The 22038-nt window shown below is 45.2% G+C and overlaps 2 protein-coding genes and 1 pseudogene across 8 annotated transcripts in view; 1 reads left to right on the forward strand and 2 right to left on the reverse strand.

Moving 5' to 3' along the window:
- Nucleotides 1–1280: 1280 nt before the first annotated feature.
- Nucleotides 1281–20865, reverse strand: CUNH17orf75 (chromosome unknown C17orf75 homolog). 2 transcript variants are annotated; one of them, XM_032162940.2, is made up of 11 exons: nucleotides 20662–20865; nucleotides 12399–12520; nucleotides 11599–11679; nucleotides 10222–10333; nucleotides 8613–8756; nucleotides 8302–8359; nucleotides 5692–5811; nucleotides 5144–5208; nucleotides 4522–4658; nucleotides 3065–3168; nucleotides 1281–1634 (listed from the first exon to the last, which is right to left on the reverse strand). In XM_032162940.2, the coding sequence occupies exons 3-11, from the start codon at nucleotides 11651–11653 to the stop codon at nucleotides 1419–1421; spliced, it is 1011 nt and encodes a 336-aa protein (XP_032018831.1). In that variant the 5' UTR covers nucleotides 11654–11679; nucleotides 12399–12520; nucleotides 20662–20865; the 3' UTR covers nucleotides 1281–1418. The 2 variants fall into 2 exon arrangements, with proteins under 2 accessions (XP_032018831.1, XP_032018829.1); XM_032162938.2 differs by lacking the exon at nucleotides 20662–20865 and having other exon boundaries at nucleotides 10222–10347; nucleotides 12399–12563.
- LOC131384405 (putative oocyte-secreted protein 1 homolog) lies at nucleotides 14045–14522 on the reverse strand (annotated as a pseudogene).
- Nucleotides 20836–22038, forward strand: part of ZNF207 (zinc finger protein 207) — a 42641-nt gene continuing 41438 nt past the window's right edge. For all 6 annotated transcript variants that reach the window (XR_009215178.1, XM_058445178.1, XM_032162941.2 and 3 more), the window contains exon 1: nucleotides 20836–21048. Coding sequence is in view for 5 of the 6 variants with exons in the window: in XM_058445178.1 (XP_058301161.1) it covers nucleotides 21008–21048 (41 nt within the window). In the remaining variant the exon portion in view is untranslated. The remainder of the gene's footprint in view (nucleotides 21049–22038) is intronic.

Here is a 22038-nt window from a genome sequence, read left to right on the forward strand (position 1 = left end):
AGAAGAAAGCAGAAGGCCATTGTCAGTCATTTTGAAAGTTAAAGCTCAGCACTTAATGTGAATTTAGATCCATTTAAGAAAGGATTCCTCAGTTTTATGGGTTTGTGCTCCTCTGAGCATCCTCAGGGAAGTGAGAACACAAGACTTCTGTTCTTCTAAGCAAAAATCATTATCAAATGAATTTATTAAAGAGCTATGCCGAGCAAATTGCAATTGTATGTATGTAGCTACATAGGCTTCCATGGGAATTGTAAATGGCTAGCTGAGGGCACTTTCAATTGATTCAGAGTAAAACAATCTGAGGCTTGTAACAAATGTACAAAAAACTAAAATCAATGAGCAACTCTAATAGGAAGAACCTGTTTGCATTCCTTATGTTACAGTTTCCTTGTAAACTGTATGTACTTTGTTTCTTTTCTCAACACTGTTTTAAAACTCCAGCATTTTCACCTAAAGGGTGGTCAGCCTGCCAATTCAAACCTGAGAGGCCGAGAAAGGTGACTAGGGTATTTTCTGCAGATTTTCTCCAGAATAATTTTTTATTGGGTAGAACGTGCAGTGGCGCGATCTCGGCTCACTGCAAGCTCTGCCCCCCAGGTTCACGCCATTCTCCTGCCTCAGCCTCCAGAGTAGCTGGGACTACAGGCGCCCGCCACCAAGCCCAACTAATTTTTTGTATTTTAGTAGAGACGGGGTTTCACTGTGTTAGCCAGGATGGTCTCGATCTCCTGACCTCGTGATCTGCCCGCCTCGGCCTCCCAAAGTGCTGGGATTACAGGCTTGAGCCACTGCGCCCAGCTCAAAGATAATATTTTATCTTGAAGCTAGTGCATCGATTTTTAAAGCTCATTTAATTTTCTACATACTCAGGATTTGCATATTGACTTAAAATCTGACTTTATCATCCATGCCATTATCAACTAGACAAAAAAATGTATCAAGCACCCACAGGATGCACAGATCTATCTCTGAAATGGTGTAATGGTATTAATCTGTTCTAAGACTAGGATTACATTTTTTTTTTTTAAGAAGCTACAATCCACTAAAAAGGAAGTATTACGGTTTTTTGGAGAAGAAAAGTTGCTAAATACTGCAGCAAACTCAGGCTTTTCCTGAGAAAAGCCACAAACAAAATCATCTCTGAAATTTTTTAAGCAACAACTTCCTGAAGCCTGGAATTTATGAGGCCAGTGAGACACTAAAATTCCACAACTCTCACATACATATCTATCTAGGACTCAGTGAAGATGTTCCTCAGATTTTTGTTTAAGTTAAATTGGTAAAATACGAAAAGAAAATCTGTATTGAGTTTCAAATCATCTTAAATAGCAATCCTATGAACAATTATAACTGCAATTTCAAACACTAAGACTTAAATATACAAATATATTTGATCATAGTTATCTCAAAACATACGATCAAAAACTTTGGTCAAGAGCTTCTTTCATGAATTCTTCAAGGACAGCTACCACATTTTTGGCTTCAGGCATTTCTTCATGTTCCACTTTAACAATCTTCAAAAGTATATCTCCACTACCACAGTTCTTTAGGAACATGTAACATTTAAACAAAGCATAATGATTCATTTCTGCCTGTCGGATAAATCTCTTCAAATTGTTTGTGTCTTGTATGGCCTAGAAAAAGATTACCCAGTTAAAAATGTGTTAAGTGAAATAATAATGAAGCTCAAAAAATAACTCCTATCCAGCTGAGAACTCAACATGTCTTCCTGAATTGTTTGCTTTTCATATTAAATATTTCCAAAATTTAAATTGCAGTATGCTTTGCCCTTGGTAGAAGAAGAAAATCTCTTTTTTTTCTTGTTTCACTCTTGTTGCCCAGGCTGAAGTGCAATGGCTCGATCTCGGTTCACCACAAACTCTGCCTCCTGGGTTCAAGTGATTCTCCTGCCTCAGTCTCCCAAGTACCTGGGACTACAGGTGTGCGCCACCACACCAGGCCAGTTTTCTATTTTTAGTAGAGACAGGGTTTCACCATGTTGGTCAAGCTGGTCTCGAACTTCTGACCTCAAGTGATCCACCCGCCTTGGCCTCCCAAAATGTTGGAATTACAGGCGTGAGCCACCACGCACAGCCAAAAATCTCTTACACAAAATAAAAATACTTTAAAATAATCTCCTGCCTAGCATGGTGGCTCATGTCTGTAATCCCAACACTTTGGGAGCCCCAGGCAATAGGATTGCCTAAGGGCCTGTAGTTTGAGACTAGCCTGGGCAACACAGCGAGACCCCGTCTCTACAAAAAATAAAAATAATTAGCTGAGTGTGGTGGTGCACACCTGTAGTTCCAGCTACTCAGGAGGCTGAGACAGGAAGACTGCTTGAACCCAGGAGGTTAAGGCTGCAGTGAGCCATGACTGCACCACTGCACTCTAGCTTGAGTGACAGAGTAAGATTCTGTCTCTTAAAACAAACAAACAAAACTAAATAAGGTGACAACACGTCCCCATCAGAATTTTTTTTTTAGACAGAGTCTCACTCTGTCACCCAGGCCGGAGTGCAGTGGCACAATCTGGGCTCATTGCAACCTCTGCCTCCTGGGTTCAAGCAATTTTCGTGCCTCAGCCACCTGACATAGCCAGGATTACAGGCATGCACCGCCAGGCCCAGCTGATTTTTATAATTTTAGTAGAGAAAGCGTTTTGCCACGTTGGCCAGGCTGGTCTTGAACTCCTGGCCTCAAGCAATCCACCTGCCATGGTCTCCCAAAGTGCTGGGATTACAGGCGTGAGCCACTGCGCCCAGCCCCCATCAGAATTTTGAAAACTTAGGCACTGAACCACTTTTTTTGTGCTTTCCAACTAAGTCACAGATTGTAAGACTGATGTTCCTTAAATATAAGCAAGCATTCAACCCAATTTATTAGAAATGATATGTATAGAGCTACCAAAAAATAAAGTAAATGTCTTCTGATAATTCCAGTTTTGAGAACATCCTAATTAACAGACATCACAGCTATAAAGCAATTTGTTACTCTGTCACTGGTACTAATTAAAATTCAGACAAAAATTTCATGTGGCACTTGGCACACAGCCAACTAATTACCTTTAGTTTAAAGTTCTCCAGTACTTGTCGGAAAAGAAAAGGGTTACCTCCTTCAGCACCATTTAAAAAAGCTTGCATCCAATCCTCACAAAACCGGTTACTTCCTATAAAACATTTCAGAGACTAAATAAAATGAAATTTTACAAAGCTTTATTTATTTATTTATTTGAGATGGAGATTCACTCTTGTTGCCCGGCTGGAGTGCAATCACGCGATCTCGGCTCACTGCAACCTCCACCTCCTGGATTCAAGTGATTATCCTCCTGAGTAGCTGGGATTACAGGCGCCTGCCACCATGCCTGGCTAATTTTTTTATATTTTTAGTAGAGACGGGGTTTCACCATATCGGCCAGGCTGGTCTCAAACTCCTGAACTCAGATGATCCACTGCCTCAGCCTCCCAAAGTGCTGGGATTACAGGTGTGAGCCACCGTGCCCGACCCATTTATTTATTTATTTATTTTTAATTTATTTATTTATTTTTTTTGAGACAGAGTCTCGCTCTGTCGCCCGGGCTGGAGTGCAGTGGTGCAATCTCGGCTCAGTGCAAGCTCCGCCTCCCGGGTTCACGCCATTCTCCTGCCTCAGCCTCTCCGAGTAGCTGGGACTACAGGCGCCCGCCACCACGCCCGGCTAATTTTTTGTATTTTTAGTAGAGACGGGGTTTCACCGTGGTCTCGATCTCCTGACCTCGTGATCCGCCTGCCTTGGCCTCCCAAAGTGCTGGGATTACAAGCGTGAGCCACCGCGCCCGGCCCCATTTATTTCTTTATAAAAACATCTTTAATGAATTATTTAAGACATGTATAATGGCCTAAAAAAACAGTGTGCTCACCACATGGCTAAGGAATACCAAAATGGCTGACGCCCACTGTATGCCCCTTCCCAATCACATCCCCCTTCCTTTCCCATCAGAGAGGATAATCATTCCCACAGACGTCTTTAAACTTTTCCCATATACCTTTGCACGTGTAAGCCTTATCTACATTATTCTGCATATGTTAAAACTTATATGTATTTTTTCTTTTATGGCTATTTCACTAAATAGTATGTTTGAGAGCTATATTGACACAAGTAGCTCTAGTACATTCATTTTCACTGCTCTGTTATATTCCATTGCATGAATATAGCAGCTTATCAGTTTTCCTGTTGATAAACACTTAAATTGCTTCCAATTCCTTGCTTTTTCAAGTAATGCCTTTATGGACATTTTAAAATTCGTCTCCTTGTGTACACATACTGGAATTTTTTTATGTACCTAGGCGTGGAATTGCTAGGCATGGCATGATTTCCATGTTTCTAGAATTATATTGTTTTCAGCAAGTGGTTTCTCATGGTTTGAGATAACCATGTAAAACTGCACAAGGCAGGAAGAATAAGGTTGTATCATAGGCTCTCAGTGCAAAGATGGGGACTCGCAAGAGATGTAGGAAGGCTGCTTCAGAGGTTGTAGCTCACCTGCATTGCAGAACTGAGGCTGGGAGCTGCTGCAATCGATGACCACAGACTTATGCTGCTCCTCTGTCATGGCCATGCACAAAGAAGTCATGGTGCCTTCATGAATAAGTCCTTGAAGACTGGCCACACTCAGAAACCTGCCACACACACAAGTCCATTTCCACAAATAATATTGCAGGATGGAAGGGTGAAAACAAATTTATTTTGCACTGGGCTGGTGGGGAAGGGATGAGAGGAGCAGTTTACAAACATAGATGTCAATCTTGCTGTGGAAAAGCTTTTCTCTTTGAAAAAACTGTTCCTGCCGGGCGCGGTGGCTCACGCTTGTAATCCCAGCACTTTGGGAGGCCGAGGCGGGCGGATCACGAGGTCAGGAGATCGAGACCATGGTGAAACCCCGTCTCTACTAAAAAATACAAAAAAAATTAGCCGGGCGTGGTGGCGGGCACCTGTAGTCCCAGCTACTCGGAGAGGCTGAGGCAGGAGAATGGCGTGAACCCGGGAGGCGGAGCTTGCAGTGAGCCGAGATTGCGCCACTGAACTCCAGCCTGGGTGACAGAGTAAGACTCTGTCTCAAAAAAAAAAAAAAATAATAATAAAAAAAGAAAAAACTGTTCTTTACCTGTTAATGTCTCTCTTTGTTTTTTCATCTGATTCTTTAACTTCAACAGGAGTGTAACTCAAAGCCTATGAGAGAAAAATAAAGCCTGATTGGTACATACATTCCAGTTTTTCTTGAGCAGCTACTCATGACTAAATGTCCCCATAAGTCCCTACCACACTGGACAACGATTGACGGGCACTGGTCACAAGCTCTCCAGAGCCTTGTTCAGCCACTGCTCATTAACATTTTATAGAATTAAAATTGCTTTGGATTTTTGTTTTCCTTTTCAAATTGTTTTGGAAACCATACCTTTCCCAGATCACTTGGAAAAGTAATTATTTTAAAATGTTTTATCCTATTAGGAAGACTCAGCATTTGAAATTCAACTCTACCTTAGTAATATCACTTTCTAGATCTGAGAAAATAAAGTGTGGTCTATCTTGATAGCAAGCATAGTTTGAATATTTGGGGAGGGATGGGAGTCATGTTCAGAGAAAATGAGTATGTTTCTAAATCATCCAAAGTGATTCTCAGTTAAGGAAATCCTCTTGTTTGGCAGTACTTACAGCATGTAGCAGAAAGGTAAGCTTTTCCTGAAAGAGAAGAACAACCCTTTGGATTGGGCATACAACATCCTCAAACCAGCTGCTCAGATAGGATTTTATGTGACTCTCCAGGCCCCTTTCCTAAATCAAGAAAGAACATCATTTGCTTTAATATAAGCCTTTCCTTTAGAGGACTTCATATTTTCTTCATCATATCCTTGATGGTGAAAAAGACCAGGATAGACACCTCCCTTTTTAAAGCTAACACCACCAATTCAAAAAAAGAAATTGCGATATACCTTTCCTGGCTTGTTGGGCAGGGTGAGGATTAAATCTGTACTGAATTTATTTAAAACACACCAAGAAATGCATTCTATAAAATGAAGAGACTGAATAGGGTTCCATGCTATTTCTTCACAGGGAAGAGTTGGGCAGTCACAAGTCCCTCTCCCCCCACTATACTGTGCACTCAATGGAGATACTAACTCAATAATCCTCATTTCCCTGGCACTTGTGGTACAGTATCTAAAACGTGCATAGTATGAGCTTATTAAATGCCTTTTGAATGACTAACGGCTTGTAGATAGAGGATTCATTCGTATTCAGAATGTGAACGGGGAAGGATACAAGTAACTCATCAAAGCACTCCACCTCACTCCAGATGTCAGACATGCTGCCATGAGCACATCTGGCTTTCTAGGCTATGCTGCTCCCTGAAGACTAGTGTCACACACGAAGAGCTCTAGTCTGGGAGAACAGCTCTATTAGACTTGCATCAGTTGCTCACTCCTGCACTATCCTTTCCTCTCTCCTGCAGTATCTTCTAAGTATGTGAAAAGTAAAACTACTACTATATATGTAATGGGTAGTACATTTGTGAGAGTCATGACTAACAACTGCTACAAGCTGAAAGCATTGTTTTTGTTTGCTTTTTTGAGACGGGGTCTCACTCTGTCATCCAGGCTGGAGTGCAATTGTACAGTCATAGCTCACTGCAGCCTCAACTTCCCAGGGTCAAGCGATCCTCCCACCTCAGCCTCCCAAGTAGCTAGGACTACAGGTGCGTGCCACCATGCCTGGCTAATTTTTGTATTTGTTGTAGAGATGGGGTTTCACCTTGTTGTCCAGGCTGGTCTTGAACTCCTGGGCTCAAGTGATCTGCCCGCTTTGGCCTCTCAAAGTGCTGAGATTACAGGTGTGAGCCACCACACCCAGCCAGTTTTTCAAAGGTTTGAATAAGTTGATATGGATATGCCTAATTCATAAAAGATCAATTAATGAAAATAGAATGTTTTTAAGAACCTTTGATGTTGAGTTCAAGAACAGCCATACTATTGCATAGCATGTCTTTGGAGCCAGAGGCTGCATGGCCCAGTACTTCTGACCATAATATAAATCTTACATGCCTAGAAATCAGGAAAAGGACATCCTCTTCCTCGCCAGGCATGTTACTACATGCCATTGAATAGATAGAATTTTTCATAGATACAAAACATCAGAAGCAGTCTTGTGAAACTTTCAGCACTTACAGGACTGTTTCCTGTATCCCTTTAAAATCACCTGTAGGCTGGGTGCAGTGGCTCACACCTGTAATTCCAGCACTTTGGGAGGCCGAGGCAGGTGGATTACTTGAGCTCAGCAGTTCAAGACAAGCCTGGGCAATATGGCAAAACCCCACCTCTACCAAAAATACAATTAGCTGGGCATGGTGGTGCATGCCTGTGGTACCAGCTACTTGGGAGGCTGAGGTGGGAGGATCGCTGGAGCCCAGAAAAGGCTGCAGTAAGCCATGATCGTGCCACTGTACTCCAGCCTGGGTGATAGAGTGAGACCCTATCTCAAAAAATGAAAAAGAAAAAGAAACCACCTGTAGGGTGGGCACAATGGCTCGTGTCTGTAATCTCAGCACTTTGGGTGGCTGAGGTGGGAGGATTGCTTGAGGCCAGGAATCCTAGACCAGCCTGGGCAACAAAGTGAGATCCCCATCTCGACAAAAAATACCAAAAGTTAGCCAGGCGTGTTGATATGTGCCTGTAGTCCCAGCTATTTGGGAAGCTGAGGCGAGAAGACTGCTTGAGCCCCAAGAGGCTGAGGCTGCCGTGAGCCTGATCGCACCACTGCCCTGCAGCCTGGGCAACAAAGCAAGACCCTGTCTAAAATTAAAAAAAAAAAAAAAAGTCACCTCTCTACTAGCTCACAAGGTGGCAAGTTTCTAGAATAAAGGTGTCTTTGTGTCTACCTATATGATCTGACAAGTAGAGCAATCACAGTATATTAATCATTTCAGTCGTTATTTTAATTTTTTATTTTTTTGAGATGGAGTCTCACGCTGTCGCTCAGGCTGGAGTGCAAGTGGTGCGATCTCGGCTCACTGAAACCTCTGCCTCCCGGGTTCAAGCAATTCTCCTGCCTCAGCCTCCCAAGTAGCTGGGACTACAGGTGCCTGCCACCATGCTCGGCTAATTTTTGTATTTTTAGTAGAGACGAAGTTTCATCATATTGACCAGGCTGGTCTCTGACCTTGTGATCTGCCCACCTTGGCCTCCCAAAATGCTGGGATTACAGGTGTGAGCCACCGAGCCTGGCCCCATTTCAGTCTTTAAAAACCATTAAGTCAGTCAGTCACCTTACCTCACAATTCATGTTATTTTTCAGCCCTTGAATGTACTTGTCCAATTCAAGCCTGAAAGTATGTTCTTAAGGAAGCAATAAAGGATGAATAATGAAGACAGTATTTCATCTCTCAACGAGAAATTTAAAATCTCTCAAATAATGTAAGCTGCAAATGCAAACAAGCCAAGGCAAAATGGCCACATGAAGATATGAAATTCAACTAAATACACGAGGAGTAGAAAAGCTTTTTGGAGGTTGGTAGTAATATTCTTCCACCTGCCTTCCCATGTTTTCCTTCCTGATGTTCTCAAAAACCAAAGAAAGGATATAGCTCAAGTCCTTTTTCAGACCCTCCTAAAAAGCAGACCACATATTCTGAAGGGTTATGTTCAGAGTCTATTGTTACTGTTTCAGGAAGCAGTTTTTCATTTTGGAAAAGGCAGTAATAACAACCAACTCGGTAACCTGGAATTCTAGAAAAGAAAGAAAATGTAAAATGCATTATTTTGGTTACTCATGCATCTATAATTTTGTGGACTGCTCTGAATTCCAGTCATCTTGATCTGGCAACACCATTAAACTGCCCACTAACTCAGAGCTTCCCAGACTTCTTGTTGGTGTACTTGCAGCAGCAAAGAAAAATGAATGTATACCCCGGAGGGCTTTAGTTAAAGCAGCGACTACCATACATGAAATTTCTTTGAATTCTCCTGTCTTACACGAAAAATTCACACAAATTTCACTCTAGTTCATACCCATGTTTATATTTAAAAAAAGCATGTTCTCCCCTGTCCCAAACCTTCACAAATTGATGTTTCAGGCAGATGTGTCTGAAGGTGGCCTCATCCTTGGGAAGTGGCCTCAAACTCCTGAGGGGACCTGTATGCTAACTTCACGGTCTGAGTTGAACTATAATAAAGACGTGTAATGGAGGCCAGGCACGGTGGCTCACACCTGTAATCCCAGCACTTTGGGAGGCCAAGGCGGGTGAATCACCTGAGGTCAGGAGTTCGAGACCAGCCTGGCCAACATGGTGAAACCCCATCTCTACTAAAAATACAAAAATTAGCCAGGTATGGTGGTGCATGCCTGTAATCCCAGCTATTCGGGAGGCTGAGGCAGGAGAATTGCTTGAACCAGGGAGGCGGAGGTTGCAGTAAGCCAAGATCACGCTACTGTACTCCAGTCTGGGCAACAGAGTGAGACTCTATCTTAAAAAAAACAAAAAAAAAGTAGAGGTGTAATGGAAAGACAGTTGGAATTGGACTAAGAATGCTGATGTTTAAGCCTGAACTCCATCAATTTGACCAGCCTCATGACCTGAGTTTACATAAACTTCTCTGAGTTTATTTCCTCATCTGAAAATGAAAATAAGAGTATCTGCTATATTTCCCCTTTGGAAGGAAAATTACATAAAAGTTTGTGGAAATACTTTACCAACTGTATACAAATTTAGTTTTAATAATCAACTCTTTTCTTCTTCTAAGTACAAAACTTATTAGCCTTGGCAACATGGTAGGACCCCATTTCTAAAAATAAAAAAATTTAAAATAATTAAAAAATTAGCTGGGCATAGTAGTGCCTGCCTGCAGTCCCAGCTACTTGGGAGGCTGAGGTGATAGGACTGATTAAGTCCAGGAGGTCAAGGCTGCAGTAAGCTGTAATCGCACCACTGCACTCCAGCCTGGGCAACAAAGCAAGACCCTGTCTCAAAAAAAAAATAAACTAATTAAATAAAGTGCAATTGGGTGCCAGGGTCTCTGCCATTCAATTAATTCCATTCCACAAATGTTTATGTGTGAGGCCCAGTGCTCGGGCTGCCAGAGAATAAAGACAAATTCTGCAGGTCTAGTAGGAGCTGATCTTTTGGAGTTTCTCATCACTTCTCATATTTATTTCAGAAATAAAAACTCAGGACACAGCACATTTTGCACTTACTTTAGCTCCACAGATGCAACATTACCCAGCCCTTCAAAGACTGCACCTTTTGAAAGACGCTTAGCAATGAAACTGCGCAGCTCTGGCTCCACTTCGGATGGTAGATTAGTATCTGCCAAGGAGAGGCTTGACAAATGAAAGACACACATTCTTTACCAGTGGACTAGTGTATTCACACCCATTAAGTCAGACAGAATGGTACCAAAGCCAGGGGCTCTTTTAAGGACTGGGGAAAGCTGTCCTTATGACCCCTATTGGTGAGGCTTCTAGGAATGTATGTCACTAAGTATGATCTACCTCATCAAATAGCTTAAAATATTCCTATCTTTCCAGCTCATTCTCTCCAATACTGTGACTCCACTGGAACCCCCAATCCGCTGACCCTACCTCTTTTTCAGTCTCTCAAGTTTCTCATCTCACTTCTCTCCTTATTCTGCCTTAATTCCATGGTCAGTCATTATAATCACACCCCTGCGTACATTCTTATCTTTTTTATCTTTCAACTTTATTGAGGTATAATTGATGATTTAAAATTTTCAGGGCTGGGGCTGGGCGCAGTGGCTCACGCCTGTAATCCCAGCACTTTGGGAGGCCGAGGCAGGTGGACCACGAGGTCAAGAGATCGAGATCATCCTGGCTAACACGGTGAAACCCCGTCTCTACTAAAAAAAATACAAAAAAAATAGCCAGGCGTGGTGGCGGGTGCCTGTAGTCCTAGCCACTCGGGAGGCTGAGGCAGGAGAATGGCGTGAACCTGGGAGGCAGAGCTTGCAGTGAGCCGAGATCTGCACTCCAGCCTGGGCAACAGAGGAAGACTCTGTCTCAAAAAAAAAAAAAAATTTCAGGGCTGGGCAAGGTGGCTCATGCCTGTAATCCCAACACTTTGGGAGGCAGAGGTGGGCGGATCACTTGAGTCCAGGAGTTCAAGACCAGCCTGGGCAACATGGCAAAACCCCATCTCTACCAGAAATACAAAAATTAGCCAGGCATGGTGGTCAGTAGTCCCAGCTACTGGGGAGGCTGAGGTGAGAGGATCACCTGAGGCCGGGGAGGTTGACGCTGCAGCGAGCCAAGATCATGCCACTGCACTCCAGCCTGGGCAGCAGCGCAAGACCCTGTCTCAATTTAAAAGGAAAAAAAAAAAGAATTTCTTTCTGGCTAATCACCAAGCACACTATCAGTATGTGGATTTGTTTGCCCCAGCCTTGAATGAACCAGCTAATGAGGAAATCAGGATGAGGTTCCTAGGGGATAGGAGGAATTGATGGTTTGACTCAGGGAAAGCTCAGTGGAAATAGAGTATCCACTGACATGTACAGGCCAGAGATGCAGGGAAGATGAAAGCACATGCATGAATTATGGCGAAGCTCTTTTTACCTGAAATCATCACCAGAGGGAGTTTCTGCATTTGTGCCACTTGGGCTTCCGTCATCACTGTCCCCTCGTTGCTGTGCCAATCTGCAAGCCACAAAACCAATAGTGCTATCAATTTTGGGCTCTAAACCAAGAGGAGTATGGGGGCCTTGCAAGCAGGGTAAGGCAAGGAGTCAACTAAAAATGCTGCAATGTGGAAGTGCACTGCCTATCCTCATGACAAGGAAAACCCATACAGCAGTGCTGACAAGAGCCCCTTCTCTCTCTAGGCCACCTAACAGGTGGAGGAAAGGCTAAATACCCAGAAGGTTCAAGGAAACTCCTTTAAAAACCAAACTTGACAAGGCCAAGAAGGTTCCAGGAAAGTCAGTCAGAAGGAGGGAAAAGAGGAAGCAAGAACAGAGGAAAACCAGAGGGTGGGGATGGGGGTGTGTGTGACAGAAATGGGAGAAGTGGGGAGATAATGACAGAAAGGAGAGGGGACGGGAACTGAAATTAATGAGCGTGCGGGGCACTGCGCTAAACAAAGGGCAGCCGCGAGAGTAAGGGGCTGGGATGATATAGGGGCAGATGAAGGGCACAGGCATGGTTGGGCCAGGCATACAAGTCCACAATGGGGGCCGGGAAGAGCAGCGGGAGGCGAGGAGCGCCCTTCAGGCCAGAGACCTTGGCTGGGAGAGAAGAAGATGGCTTTTAGGAGCGGCCGGGCCGCTGGGCCGGGAGTGGGGTGCAAGGCCGGGCGGCGGGCCGGGGGCGGGGCCGCAGGGGCGGGCGGGCTGGCAGGCCGAGCTGGGCGCCAGCACCTGCTTCCGCGGTAGCTGTAAAGACAGTAGTGGCTGCTGGACGGCGGCTCGAGTCTCCGCTCCTCGGCTGAACCTCCCTCTTCGCTGCTCTCTAGTTCCTTTTCATCTCCATCCAGCGACTCCTGCAAGGAAGGGAGCATCGCGGCGGCCTCTGAGCGGCCCTGTGTCTCCGCCAAACCGCTCCCCTGCTGCCGTGCAGCCGTCGATATCAGGGCTCGTCCGGCTCCCGGCCCTCGCACACCTGCGTTCCGCTGGTTTCCCCGGGTTCGCAGGCAAGGACTGGCCTGGAAAGGGAGGCTCTTCTCCCCACAGGTGCTGACAGGCGTACTGAGTTCGCCTTTACTGAAAAGCTTTTACCATTTATTTTGAACTTATTTTCCCTTGAGACATCTGGGAAACTTTCTATGTGATAAAGGTGGCACAACTACCTAGCCACGTGGAAAAGAATAAGGCTACTCCTCTGCCTCCTTGCGCGAGTGCCAGCACGCACAGACACCCGTTTGATCAAAAAGTTAAGAATTTAAAATGAATTTTGTTAAAGTGAAAATGTGGGATAATTTTGTTAATTCTTGAAGAAGGTCTTTCCAAACATAACAAAACACTTAAAAGTCATAAAGGAAAACGTTTAAAAAAATGACTACGTAAAAACTAAAAGGCCGGGCACGGTGGCTCATGCCTGTAATCCCAGTGCTTTGGGAGACTGACGCAGGCGGATCACTTGAGGTCAGGAGTTCAAGACCAGCCTGGGCAACATGGTGAAACTCTGTCTCTACTAAAAGTACAAAAAAATTAGCCAGGTGTGGTGGTTCACACCTGTAATCCCAGCTACCCTTCCAGTCTCTGCCCATTACCCAGTTCTAACACCAATTCACATTTTCAGGTGTTTGTTTCTGCAACACCCCATTCTCTGGTACCAGTTTTCTGTCTCAGTCCATGTTATGATGCTATAAAAGGATACCAAAGACTGGGCAATTTATAATCACCTCTTAAAGGCCCCATTTCTTAATAGTCTTACAATGGTAATTACATTTCAACATGAATTTGGGAGTGGACAAACACTCAAACCATAGCGCCACGTGAAGGAGGCGGCAGACTGGAGTGATGTGTCTACAAACCAAGGAATGTCAAGGATTGATGGTCATCACCAGAAGCTAGGAGAGGACATGAAACACTTTCTCCCCTAGAGGCTTCAAGAGAGTATGTCCCCACCAGCACCTCCATGTCAACTTCTAGCCTCCAGAACTGTGAAATAATACATTTCCATTGTTTTAAGCCACCGTGTGTGTGTGCGTGCATGTGTTTTGTGTGTATTTTTTTATTTTTAGCAGTATAAATTTTATTCATAAATAAAACTGTATAAAGTTAAAAGCAGGGGCAGTTCCTATTTTTAAAAAGGAATAGTGGAAGGCAATCTGCCATTTCATTTAAAATTACAAGTTAGGTTTTTCAGATGGACAACAGTTGAGATCATTAAATCCCCTTCCTGCTTCTCAGATTTTCACAAAACAGCACATTAAATCCTCAGTCCTAAGGAATCACGGCAGAGATTCCAAATTGCCTCTCAATATCAAAGTGGATAGCACAGTTTTCTTCTCTTGCAATAAAGGTACTCATTTGATGAAGAAGGGAGTATAGCAGTCAGATTCTTAAAAGATTGTATTGCAGAAGTTACTGCCATGTCTTCATTTGCAATGGGTATCCTCACCTCTATCTCCCATTCAGTAACATTGTCAGTTTCCTTATCTCTCATTTCAACTACATTTAAAAGAGGATTCTGATTGCGGGCAACACATGACAGAGGCATTTCAGATTGGACAGTAGTCTGAGATATACTTGATTTTAGTTTTAAGCAGAAGAACTTCCTGGAGAGGTTGAGTTACCACAGTCATGAGGATGGTAGAAAAACTCATAGTAGATATTTGGCAAAACATAGGTTACAAGGCAACCATCTCCTAGAAACACTTCATCGAGGTTCATATACAAATTGTGAAATATCATGGGTTTAATCCTGGCACAGAACCAAAACTGGGTGCATTGTACTTGAATAGCTGACCAGTCCCCAGCACAGATCCATATCAAGGAATCGAGAAAAAAGAGCCCATTTAACCCCAAAATGGTCTTCATTTGCCCAGACTAAAAACCAAATCTCACTCAGGAAACAGCTGTATTTTTATTTTTTATAGAGACAGGGTATCACTTTGTTGCTCAGGCTGGTCTTGAACTCCTGGGCTCAAGTGATCCTTCTGCCCTATCCTCCCAAAGTGCTGAGATTACAGGTGTAAGCCACCGTGCCCAGGTGGTACGTGTTATAGCAGCCATAAGAAACTAATATGGTGGCTGGGTGCGGTGGCTCACGCCTGTAATCCCAGCACTTTGGGAGGCCGAGGTGTGCGGATCACAAGGTCAGGAGATCGAGACCATCCTGGCTAATACGGTGAAACCCCGTCTGTACTAAAAATACAAAAAATTAGCTCAGTGAGGTGTTGGGCGCCTGTAGTCCCAGCTACTCAGGAGGCTGAGGCAGGAGAATGGTGTGAACCTGGGAGGCAGGGTGCACTCCAGCCTGGGCCATGGAGCCAGACTCTGTCTCAAAAAAAAAAAAAAAAAAAGAAAGAAAGAAATACAGCCGGGTGCGGTGGCTCACACCTGTAATCCCAGCACTTTGGGAGGCTGAGGTGGGTGGATCACGACGTCAGGAGTTTGAGGCCAGCCTGGCCAATATGGTGAAATCCCATCACTACTGAAAATACAAAAGTTAGCCTGGCGTGGTGGCACACACCTGTAGTCCCAGCTACTCCGGAGGCTGAGGCAGAAGACTCACTTGAACCTGGGAGGCAGAGGTTGCAGTGAGCCGAAATCGTGCCACTGCACTCCAGCCTGGGTGACAGAGTGAGACTCTGTCTCAAAAAAAAAAAAAAAGAAAAGAAAAAAAGAAAGAAAGGAACTAATAGAGTCCCCCCAACAACGCCTTCTTCTATTCTTATCTGGATTTCTTCACATTCTTCCCTGTTAATCCCATTTTTTCTAGATTATGGTTTATTCTCTTGATTTGCTCAAGTACTGCCTCCAATATTATCCAAGAAAGGGTATATATAAAATAATTTTTAAGCCCTTGCATGTCTGAAAATATATCCTCACGTCTTTATTGTATTTTCACATTTGATTGGATATTCCTTAGAAACAGAATTTTAGGGGCCAGTCACGGTGGCACACACCTGTAATCCCAGCACTTTGGGAGGCTGAGGCAGGCGGATCACAAGGTCAGGAGTTCGAGACCAGCCTGGCCAACATGGTGAAACCCCGTCTCTATTAAAAACACAACAATTAGCCAGGCCTGGTGGTGCATGCCTGTGATCCCAGCTACTCAGGAGGCTGAGGCAGGAGAATCACTTGAACCTGGGAGGCAGAGGTTGCAGTGAGCCAAGATCATGCCACTGCTCTCCAGCCTGGGCAACAGAGTGAGTCTCCGTCTCAGGGGGAAAAAAAAGCAATAGAATTTTAGGTTGATATGATCGGACATTGAATTCAAGGTCAAAAAGAATTCCCCTGGCCAGGCGCGGTGGCTCACACCTGTAATCCCAGCACTTTGGAAGGCTGAGGCAGGCAGATCACAAGGTCAGGAGATTGAGACCATCCTGGCCAACATGGTGAAACCCTGTCTCTACTGAAAATATAAGAATTAGCCGGGCATGGTGGCGCACACCTGTAGTCCCAGCCACTCGGGAGTCTGAGGCAGGAGAATCCCCATGTTCATCAGGCTAGTCTCGAACTCCTGACCTCGTGATCCGCCCTCCTCAGCCTCCCAAAGTGCTGGGATTACAGGCATGAGCCACTGTGCCTGGTCCAAATCAACCATTTCTCCAAGGACCTCAGGTTGCTTTTACTGGAGAATGGTATTACAAACCAAGATCTGGGGGCCAAGTATGCTTGATATGGGACATTATTGCTTCTAGGCCCTCTCAGCTGATATATGTATCTATACTAACTTTAGTATATACACATATCCATAAATATTTCTCTATGTATCTATTTTAAAATAAACACGAGTTCATACTGGTGTCTCCAGCTCTAATCCATGGCCGCATGGATCATTCTAGCCTCCTCCTCTTGCTTAGCTATAAACCCACTAGAACAACGAGAGGCACAGCATGGTGGCTCATGCTTGTTAATCTTAACACTTTGAGAAGCTAAGGCAGGAGGATCACTTGAGCCCAGGAGTTCAAGACCAGCCTGGACAACAAAGCAAGACTTTATCTCTACAAAAAATACAAAAATTAGCAAGGCATGGTGGCATGGCCCTGTAGTCCCTGCTACTCCGTGGGCTGAGGTGGGAGGATCCATTGAGCCCAGGAGATCAAGGCTGCAGTGTCCTATGATTGCACCACTGTACACTACCAGCCTGGGCCACCGAAGCCCTGCTAATTTTTAATTTTTTCATAGAGACAGGATATTGCTTTGTTGCCCAGGCTCACCTTAAACTTCGGGCTTCAAGTGATTCTCCCACCTCAGCCTTCCAAGGTGCTGGGATTACAGGAATGAGCTAGCGCACCAGGCCTTCTTTAATTTCTAACAGGAATTTTTTTTTTTTTTTTTTTTTTTTTTTTTGAGACGGAGTCTTGCTCTGTTGCCAGGCTGGAGTGCAGTGGCACGATCTCGGCTCACTGCAACCTCTGCCTCCCAGGTTCAAGCGATTCTCCTGCCTCAGCTTCCTAAGTAGCTGGAACTACAGGCACACACCACTAGGCCCAGCTAATTTTTGTATTTTTAGCAGAGACAGGGTTTCACCATGTTGGCCAGGATGGTCTCAATCTCTTGACCTCAGGTGATCCTCCTGCCTAAGCCTCCCAACTAACAGCAATATTTTATTGCTTTCATAGTAAAAGTGTTTTAATCTGTTTATGGTGCTGCAACAAACACCACAGACTGGGGAATTTATGAATAACAGAATTGTATTTCTTTCTTTTTTTTTTCTTTGGAGATGGAGTCTCACTCTGACGCCAAGGCTGGAGTACAGTGGCACAATCTCAGCTCACTGCAACCTCTACCTGCCAGGTTCAAGCCTCAGCCCGGGTTCTCCTGCCTCAGCCTCCTGAGTAGCTGGGATTACAGGCACCCACCACAATGCCCATCTAATTTTTGTATTTTTAGTAGAGACAGGATTTTGCCATGTTGGCAAGGCTGGTCTCGAACTCTTGATCTCAGGTGATCAACCCACCTCGGCCTCCCAAAGTGCTGGGATTACAGGCATGAGCCACCACACCTGGCCAGAATTTTATTTTCTTTCTTTTTTTTATCCCGAGATGGAGTTTTGCTCTTATTGCACAGGCTGGAGTGCAACGGTGCGATCTCGGCTCACTACAACCTCTGCCTCCTCGGTTCAAGTGATTCTCGTGCCTCAGCCTTCAGAGTAGCTGGGATTACCGGCACCTGCCACCACATCCAGCTTTTTTTTTTGTATTTTTTAGTAGAGACAGGGTTTCATCATGTTGGCCACGCTGGTCTCGAACTCCTGACCTCAGGCGATCCACCCACCTCAGCCTCCCAAAGTGTTGGGATTACAGGGGTGAGCCACCACCACACCCAGTGAATTTTATTTTCTTATAGTCTGGAAATTTGGAAATCCAAGATCAAGGCACTAATACTCCGTGTCTGATGAGGGCATTCTTGCTGCATCCTCATTTGGTTGAAGGCAAGAGAGAGTATAGTTCCTTCCAGCACTTTAATAAAATCACTAGGCCGGGCGCGGTGGCTCACGCTTGTAATCCCAGCACTTTGGGAGGCCGAGTCGGGCGGATCACGAGGTCAGGAGATCGAGACCACGGTGAAACCCCGTCTCTACTAAAAATACAAAAAAAATTAGCCGGGCGTGGTGGCGGGCGCCTGTAGTTCCAGCTACTCGGAGAGGCTGAGGCAGGAGAATGGCGTGAACCTGGGAGGCGGAGCTTGCAGTGAGGCGAGATCGCGCCACTGCACTCCGGCCTGGGTGACAGAGTGAGACTCCGTCTCAAAAAATAAAATAAAATAAAATAAAATAAAATCACTAATCTCCCCCCCCCCCCCCCCCCCGCCCCTGCCCCGTTTACTCAGGATTTAATCACCTGGTAAAGGTCCTACCACTTAATGCTATCACATTGGTGATTATGTTTCAAGCAGTTGGGGGGGATATTCAGCACACTGCAATATGGTTTTAAACTTTTTCATTTTTTAATTTATTTTTTCATAGAGATGGTCTCACTATGGTGCCCAGGTTGGTCTCACACTCCTGGCCTCAAGCCACCCTCCTGCCTCAGTCTCCCAAAGCACGGCGATTACAGGCTTGAGCAACTGCACCCAGCCTGAACTTCTTTTTTTTTTTTTTTCTTTTTGAGACAGAGTCTTGCTCTGTTGCCCAGGCTGGAGTGCAGCAGAGTGATCTCGGCTCACTGCAGCCTCCACCTCCCGGGTTCAAGAGATTCTCCTGCCTCAGCCTCCAGAGTAGCTGGGATTACAGGCGTGCCCCACCACGCCTGGCTAATTTTTTTTTTTTTGGTATTTTTAGTAAAGACCAGGTTTCACCATGTTGACCAGGCTGGTTTTGAACTCCTGATCTCAGGTGATCCACCCGCCTCAGCCTCCCAAAGTGCTGGGATTATGGGTGTGAGCCACTGCACCCAGCCTAAACCGATCCTTTAAAATTCAAATTTAATTCAGCTCCACACATGCTTTGTTTTTGGGCAAATTATTCCAGCTCTCTTAAGTCTCTTTTATCTCATCTCTATTAACAAGTTGACGAAAATGGCTCATACCCCAGAGGCTGAGACAAATAATGTTAAAACTTACTACAATGCTTGGCACACGGTAGGTGCTCCATGGATGTCTGCTATTATTTTTTGCTTTTAATAGTAACACATAATTTACATTACTAGCTATTACTATATGCTAAGCTCTGTTCTAAGTGCAGCCAGATGAAGTTTAAGTGCCTTGCCCAAAATCAGGCAGCTAGGCAGTGGCACTGGTGGACCATGAACCCAAGCACTGGGCTTTTAACCACCTCTCACTTGCATGATCCCCCAGTTGCCCTCTTAGAACCACTCTGTGCCTTCTCAGAGACTTTGGCATGAAATCCAACTTCTGAGAATGCTTCTAGGGTTCGCCAGAACCTGCCTTTGCTAGCCTCCCTAGGATTATCTCTTGTGACCAGCACCTTTACTGACAGCTCCAATCTTTTTTTTTTTTTTTTGAGACAGAGTCTCACTCTGTCACCCAGGCTGGAATGCAATGGAGAGATGTCGGCTTACTGCAACCTTCACCTCCCAGGTCCAAGTGATTCTCCTGCCTCATTCTCCCGAGTAGCTGAGGTTACAGGCGCCTGCCACTACGCCCGGCTAATTTTTGTATTTTTAGTAGAGACAGGGTTTCACCATGTCAGCCAGGCTGGTCTCGAACTCCTGACCTCAAGTGATCCGCCTGCCTCGGCCGTGGCCCATAGTGTTGGGATTACTGGCGTGAGCCACCGCGCCCGGCTATCAGCTCCAGTCTTACCACGATTAGTTTTTCACGTGCCCAACCTCAAAGACTTAAACTCTTTGCTCCCTTACTGAGATACCCTTTCCTTTACCTTGCTTGCTCCCTGTGACTCCTCAAGAAACCTTTCTTGTGTCGGGCGCAGCGGCTCAAGCCTGCAACCCAGCACGTTGGGAGGCGGAGGCGGGCGGATCACTTGAGCCCAGCAGTTCGAGACCAGCCTCGCTAACATGGTGAAACCCCATTCTACCAAAAATACAAAAATTAGAGGGCTTGGTGGCGCGGGCCTGCAGTCCCAACTACTCAGGAGGCTGAGGTAGGAGAATCGCTTGAACCCGGGAGACGGAGGTTGCAGAGAGCAACGATCGTGCCGCTGCACTCCAGCCTGGGCGACAGAGCGAGACTTGGTCTCAGAAAAATAAAACAAACAAAAACAAAACCTTTCTTGACAACCCAACGACCACTACCACTACGGCCGCCCTAGGACTCCCGCTCTCTGAGGTCCTACAGCACTTCGCATATCCCCCAACGCCGCACTGAGGACTCTGCGTTGTGTACTCGTCTGTCACCAATCTGCGAGTTGCAGAGACTAACTTCTTTGGTTTAGCATTTAATAGGCACATAACATTTACTGTTCAATTGAAACAAAATTAAAATTGGGCGCTGTCTCTATCTTTATTTGTGATCGGCCCTAACTGCACTGGCAATCTTTTCCGTTTTTTTTGTTTTCTGTTTTCCATCCGCATGCCCCTTGGCGTACCTAGAGGCTCCAGCTCCTTTTCAAAAGAAACCCAAACTGCTCCGCAAGCACAGCCAGCGAAAGCGAAAGACTCTCAAACGGACAAGATGGCTGCCACCTCTTCGCGCCTCTTAGTCCCACCCACTCAGGGCGGAGGTCTGCGTCATGTGACCCTCCCCTTCTTGGCTCCGCCTCCTACCGCAGTGCCTGACGGGAGGCGGAGCGGGGAACGAGGCCGTCGGCCATTTTGTGTCTGCTTCCTGTGGGACGTGGTGGTAGCCGTTGGATCGGGGAAGTGAGGGATTTTTTCGCCTCGTGTCTCCTGTTTCTTTTCTCCTCCCTTTTACTGTGCCGGTAGAACACAGTTATGGGTCGCAAGAAGAAGAAGCAGCTGAAGCCATGGTGCTGGTATCCTTTGTCGGTTTGAAGTCGAGGTCGCGTTGGGGTGCCGGTTGGTGGGGCCTGGGACTGGGAGGCCTGGATTTGGCTTACGGCGTGGAGCGTTTGTATTTTAGGCGTCTGCGTGGGTGGCCTGGTGGCTGGGATTGGACTTGGGAAGGCTTCTAGGAAAATGGGGTTCCGAGGTCGACGGAGTTCCGAGGTCGATAGGCTCTTGCAGTTGTGGGTCGTGTGACTCTGTGACTCAGGAGGATCTTGTTTGGTGCGAATTTTGGACTCTGGGAGGCGGCCTGGACCCCTCCGCCATGGACAGTGTCCCGTAGGGACTGTTCAGCCACATTCCGTTGTTTTGGTGACGATTCAACAAAGGGACTTTTCTTCGAGTGCGATGGGCTTATTACTTTCATGGAGGGTTGGGGACAGCTTCCCAGTCTGTCACCCACTTTTTCTGTTTTTATTTACTTTATGTGTGTTTTGTGTTTATTTTTTCGAATTGGCGGTTTAGTAAAGAACCAAGTTAGTCAACCCCGGTTTCGAACCTTTTTTTTTTTTTTTTTTCTTTTCGGGGCGGGAGGAGAACTAGCTTCCGTGTCTCACTCAGAGGCGCCTTAATCTTCAGGAAGCGTTCTCACAGGGTGGAGTTTCTGTTACCCAACTTTGTAGGACTAAAAAGTGCCTATCTTATTAGAAAGGAAGACTCTTACTACAGTGTGGTATTATTTAATGCTTTTTCCGGAAGCGTTAATATTCTTTACATTAAAATTGATTTTATTTACTGTTTTGTACGTAAAGGCGGCTTGTTGCAGTACTGCGTTTATTTATGTAACAGTTTTAAAAATAGCTTAAATACGGTTACGAATTTTGTAGTGTGATTTTAGGAAAATCTGAGTAGTGAGGTAAGAATTCTGTTTTATTGATTTAGTAAGAATTCTGTTTTATTGATTTAGTAAGAATTCTGTTTTATTGATTTTATTGATCTGTGAATTTAAATACATTGCT

Source organism: Hylobates moloch, unplaced genomic scaffold (assembly GCF_009828535.3).
Source record: "Hylobates moloch isolate HMO894 unplaced genomic scaffold, HMol_V3 SCAFFOLD_10, whole genome shotgun sequence".
Taxonomy (NCBI): Eukaryota; Metazoa; Chordata; class Mammalia; order Primates; family Hylobatidae; genus Hylobates; species Hylobates moloch.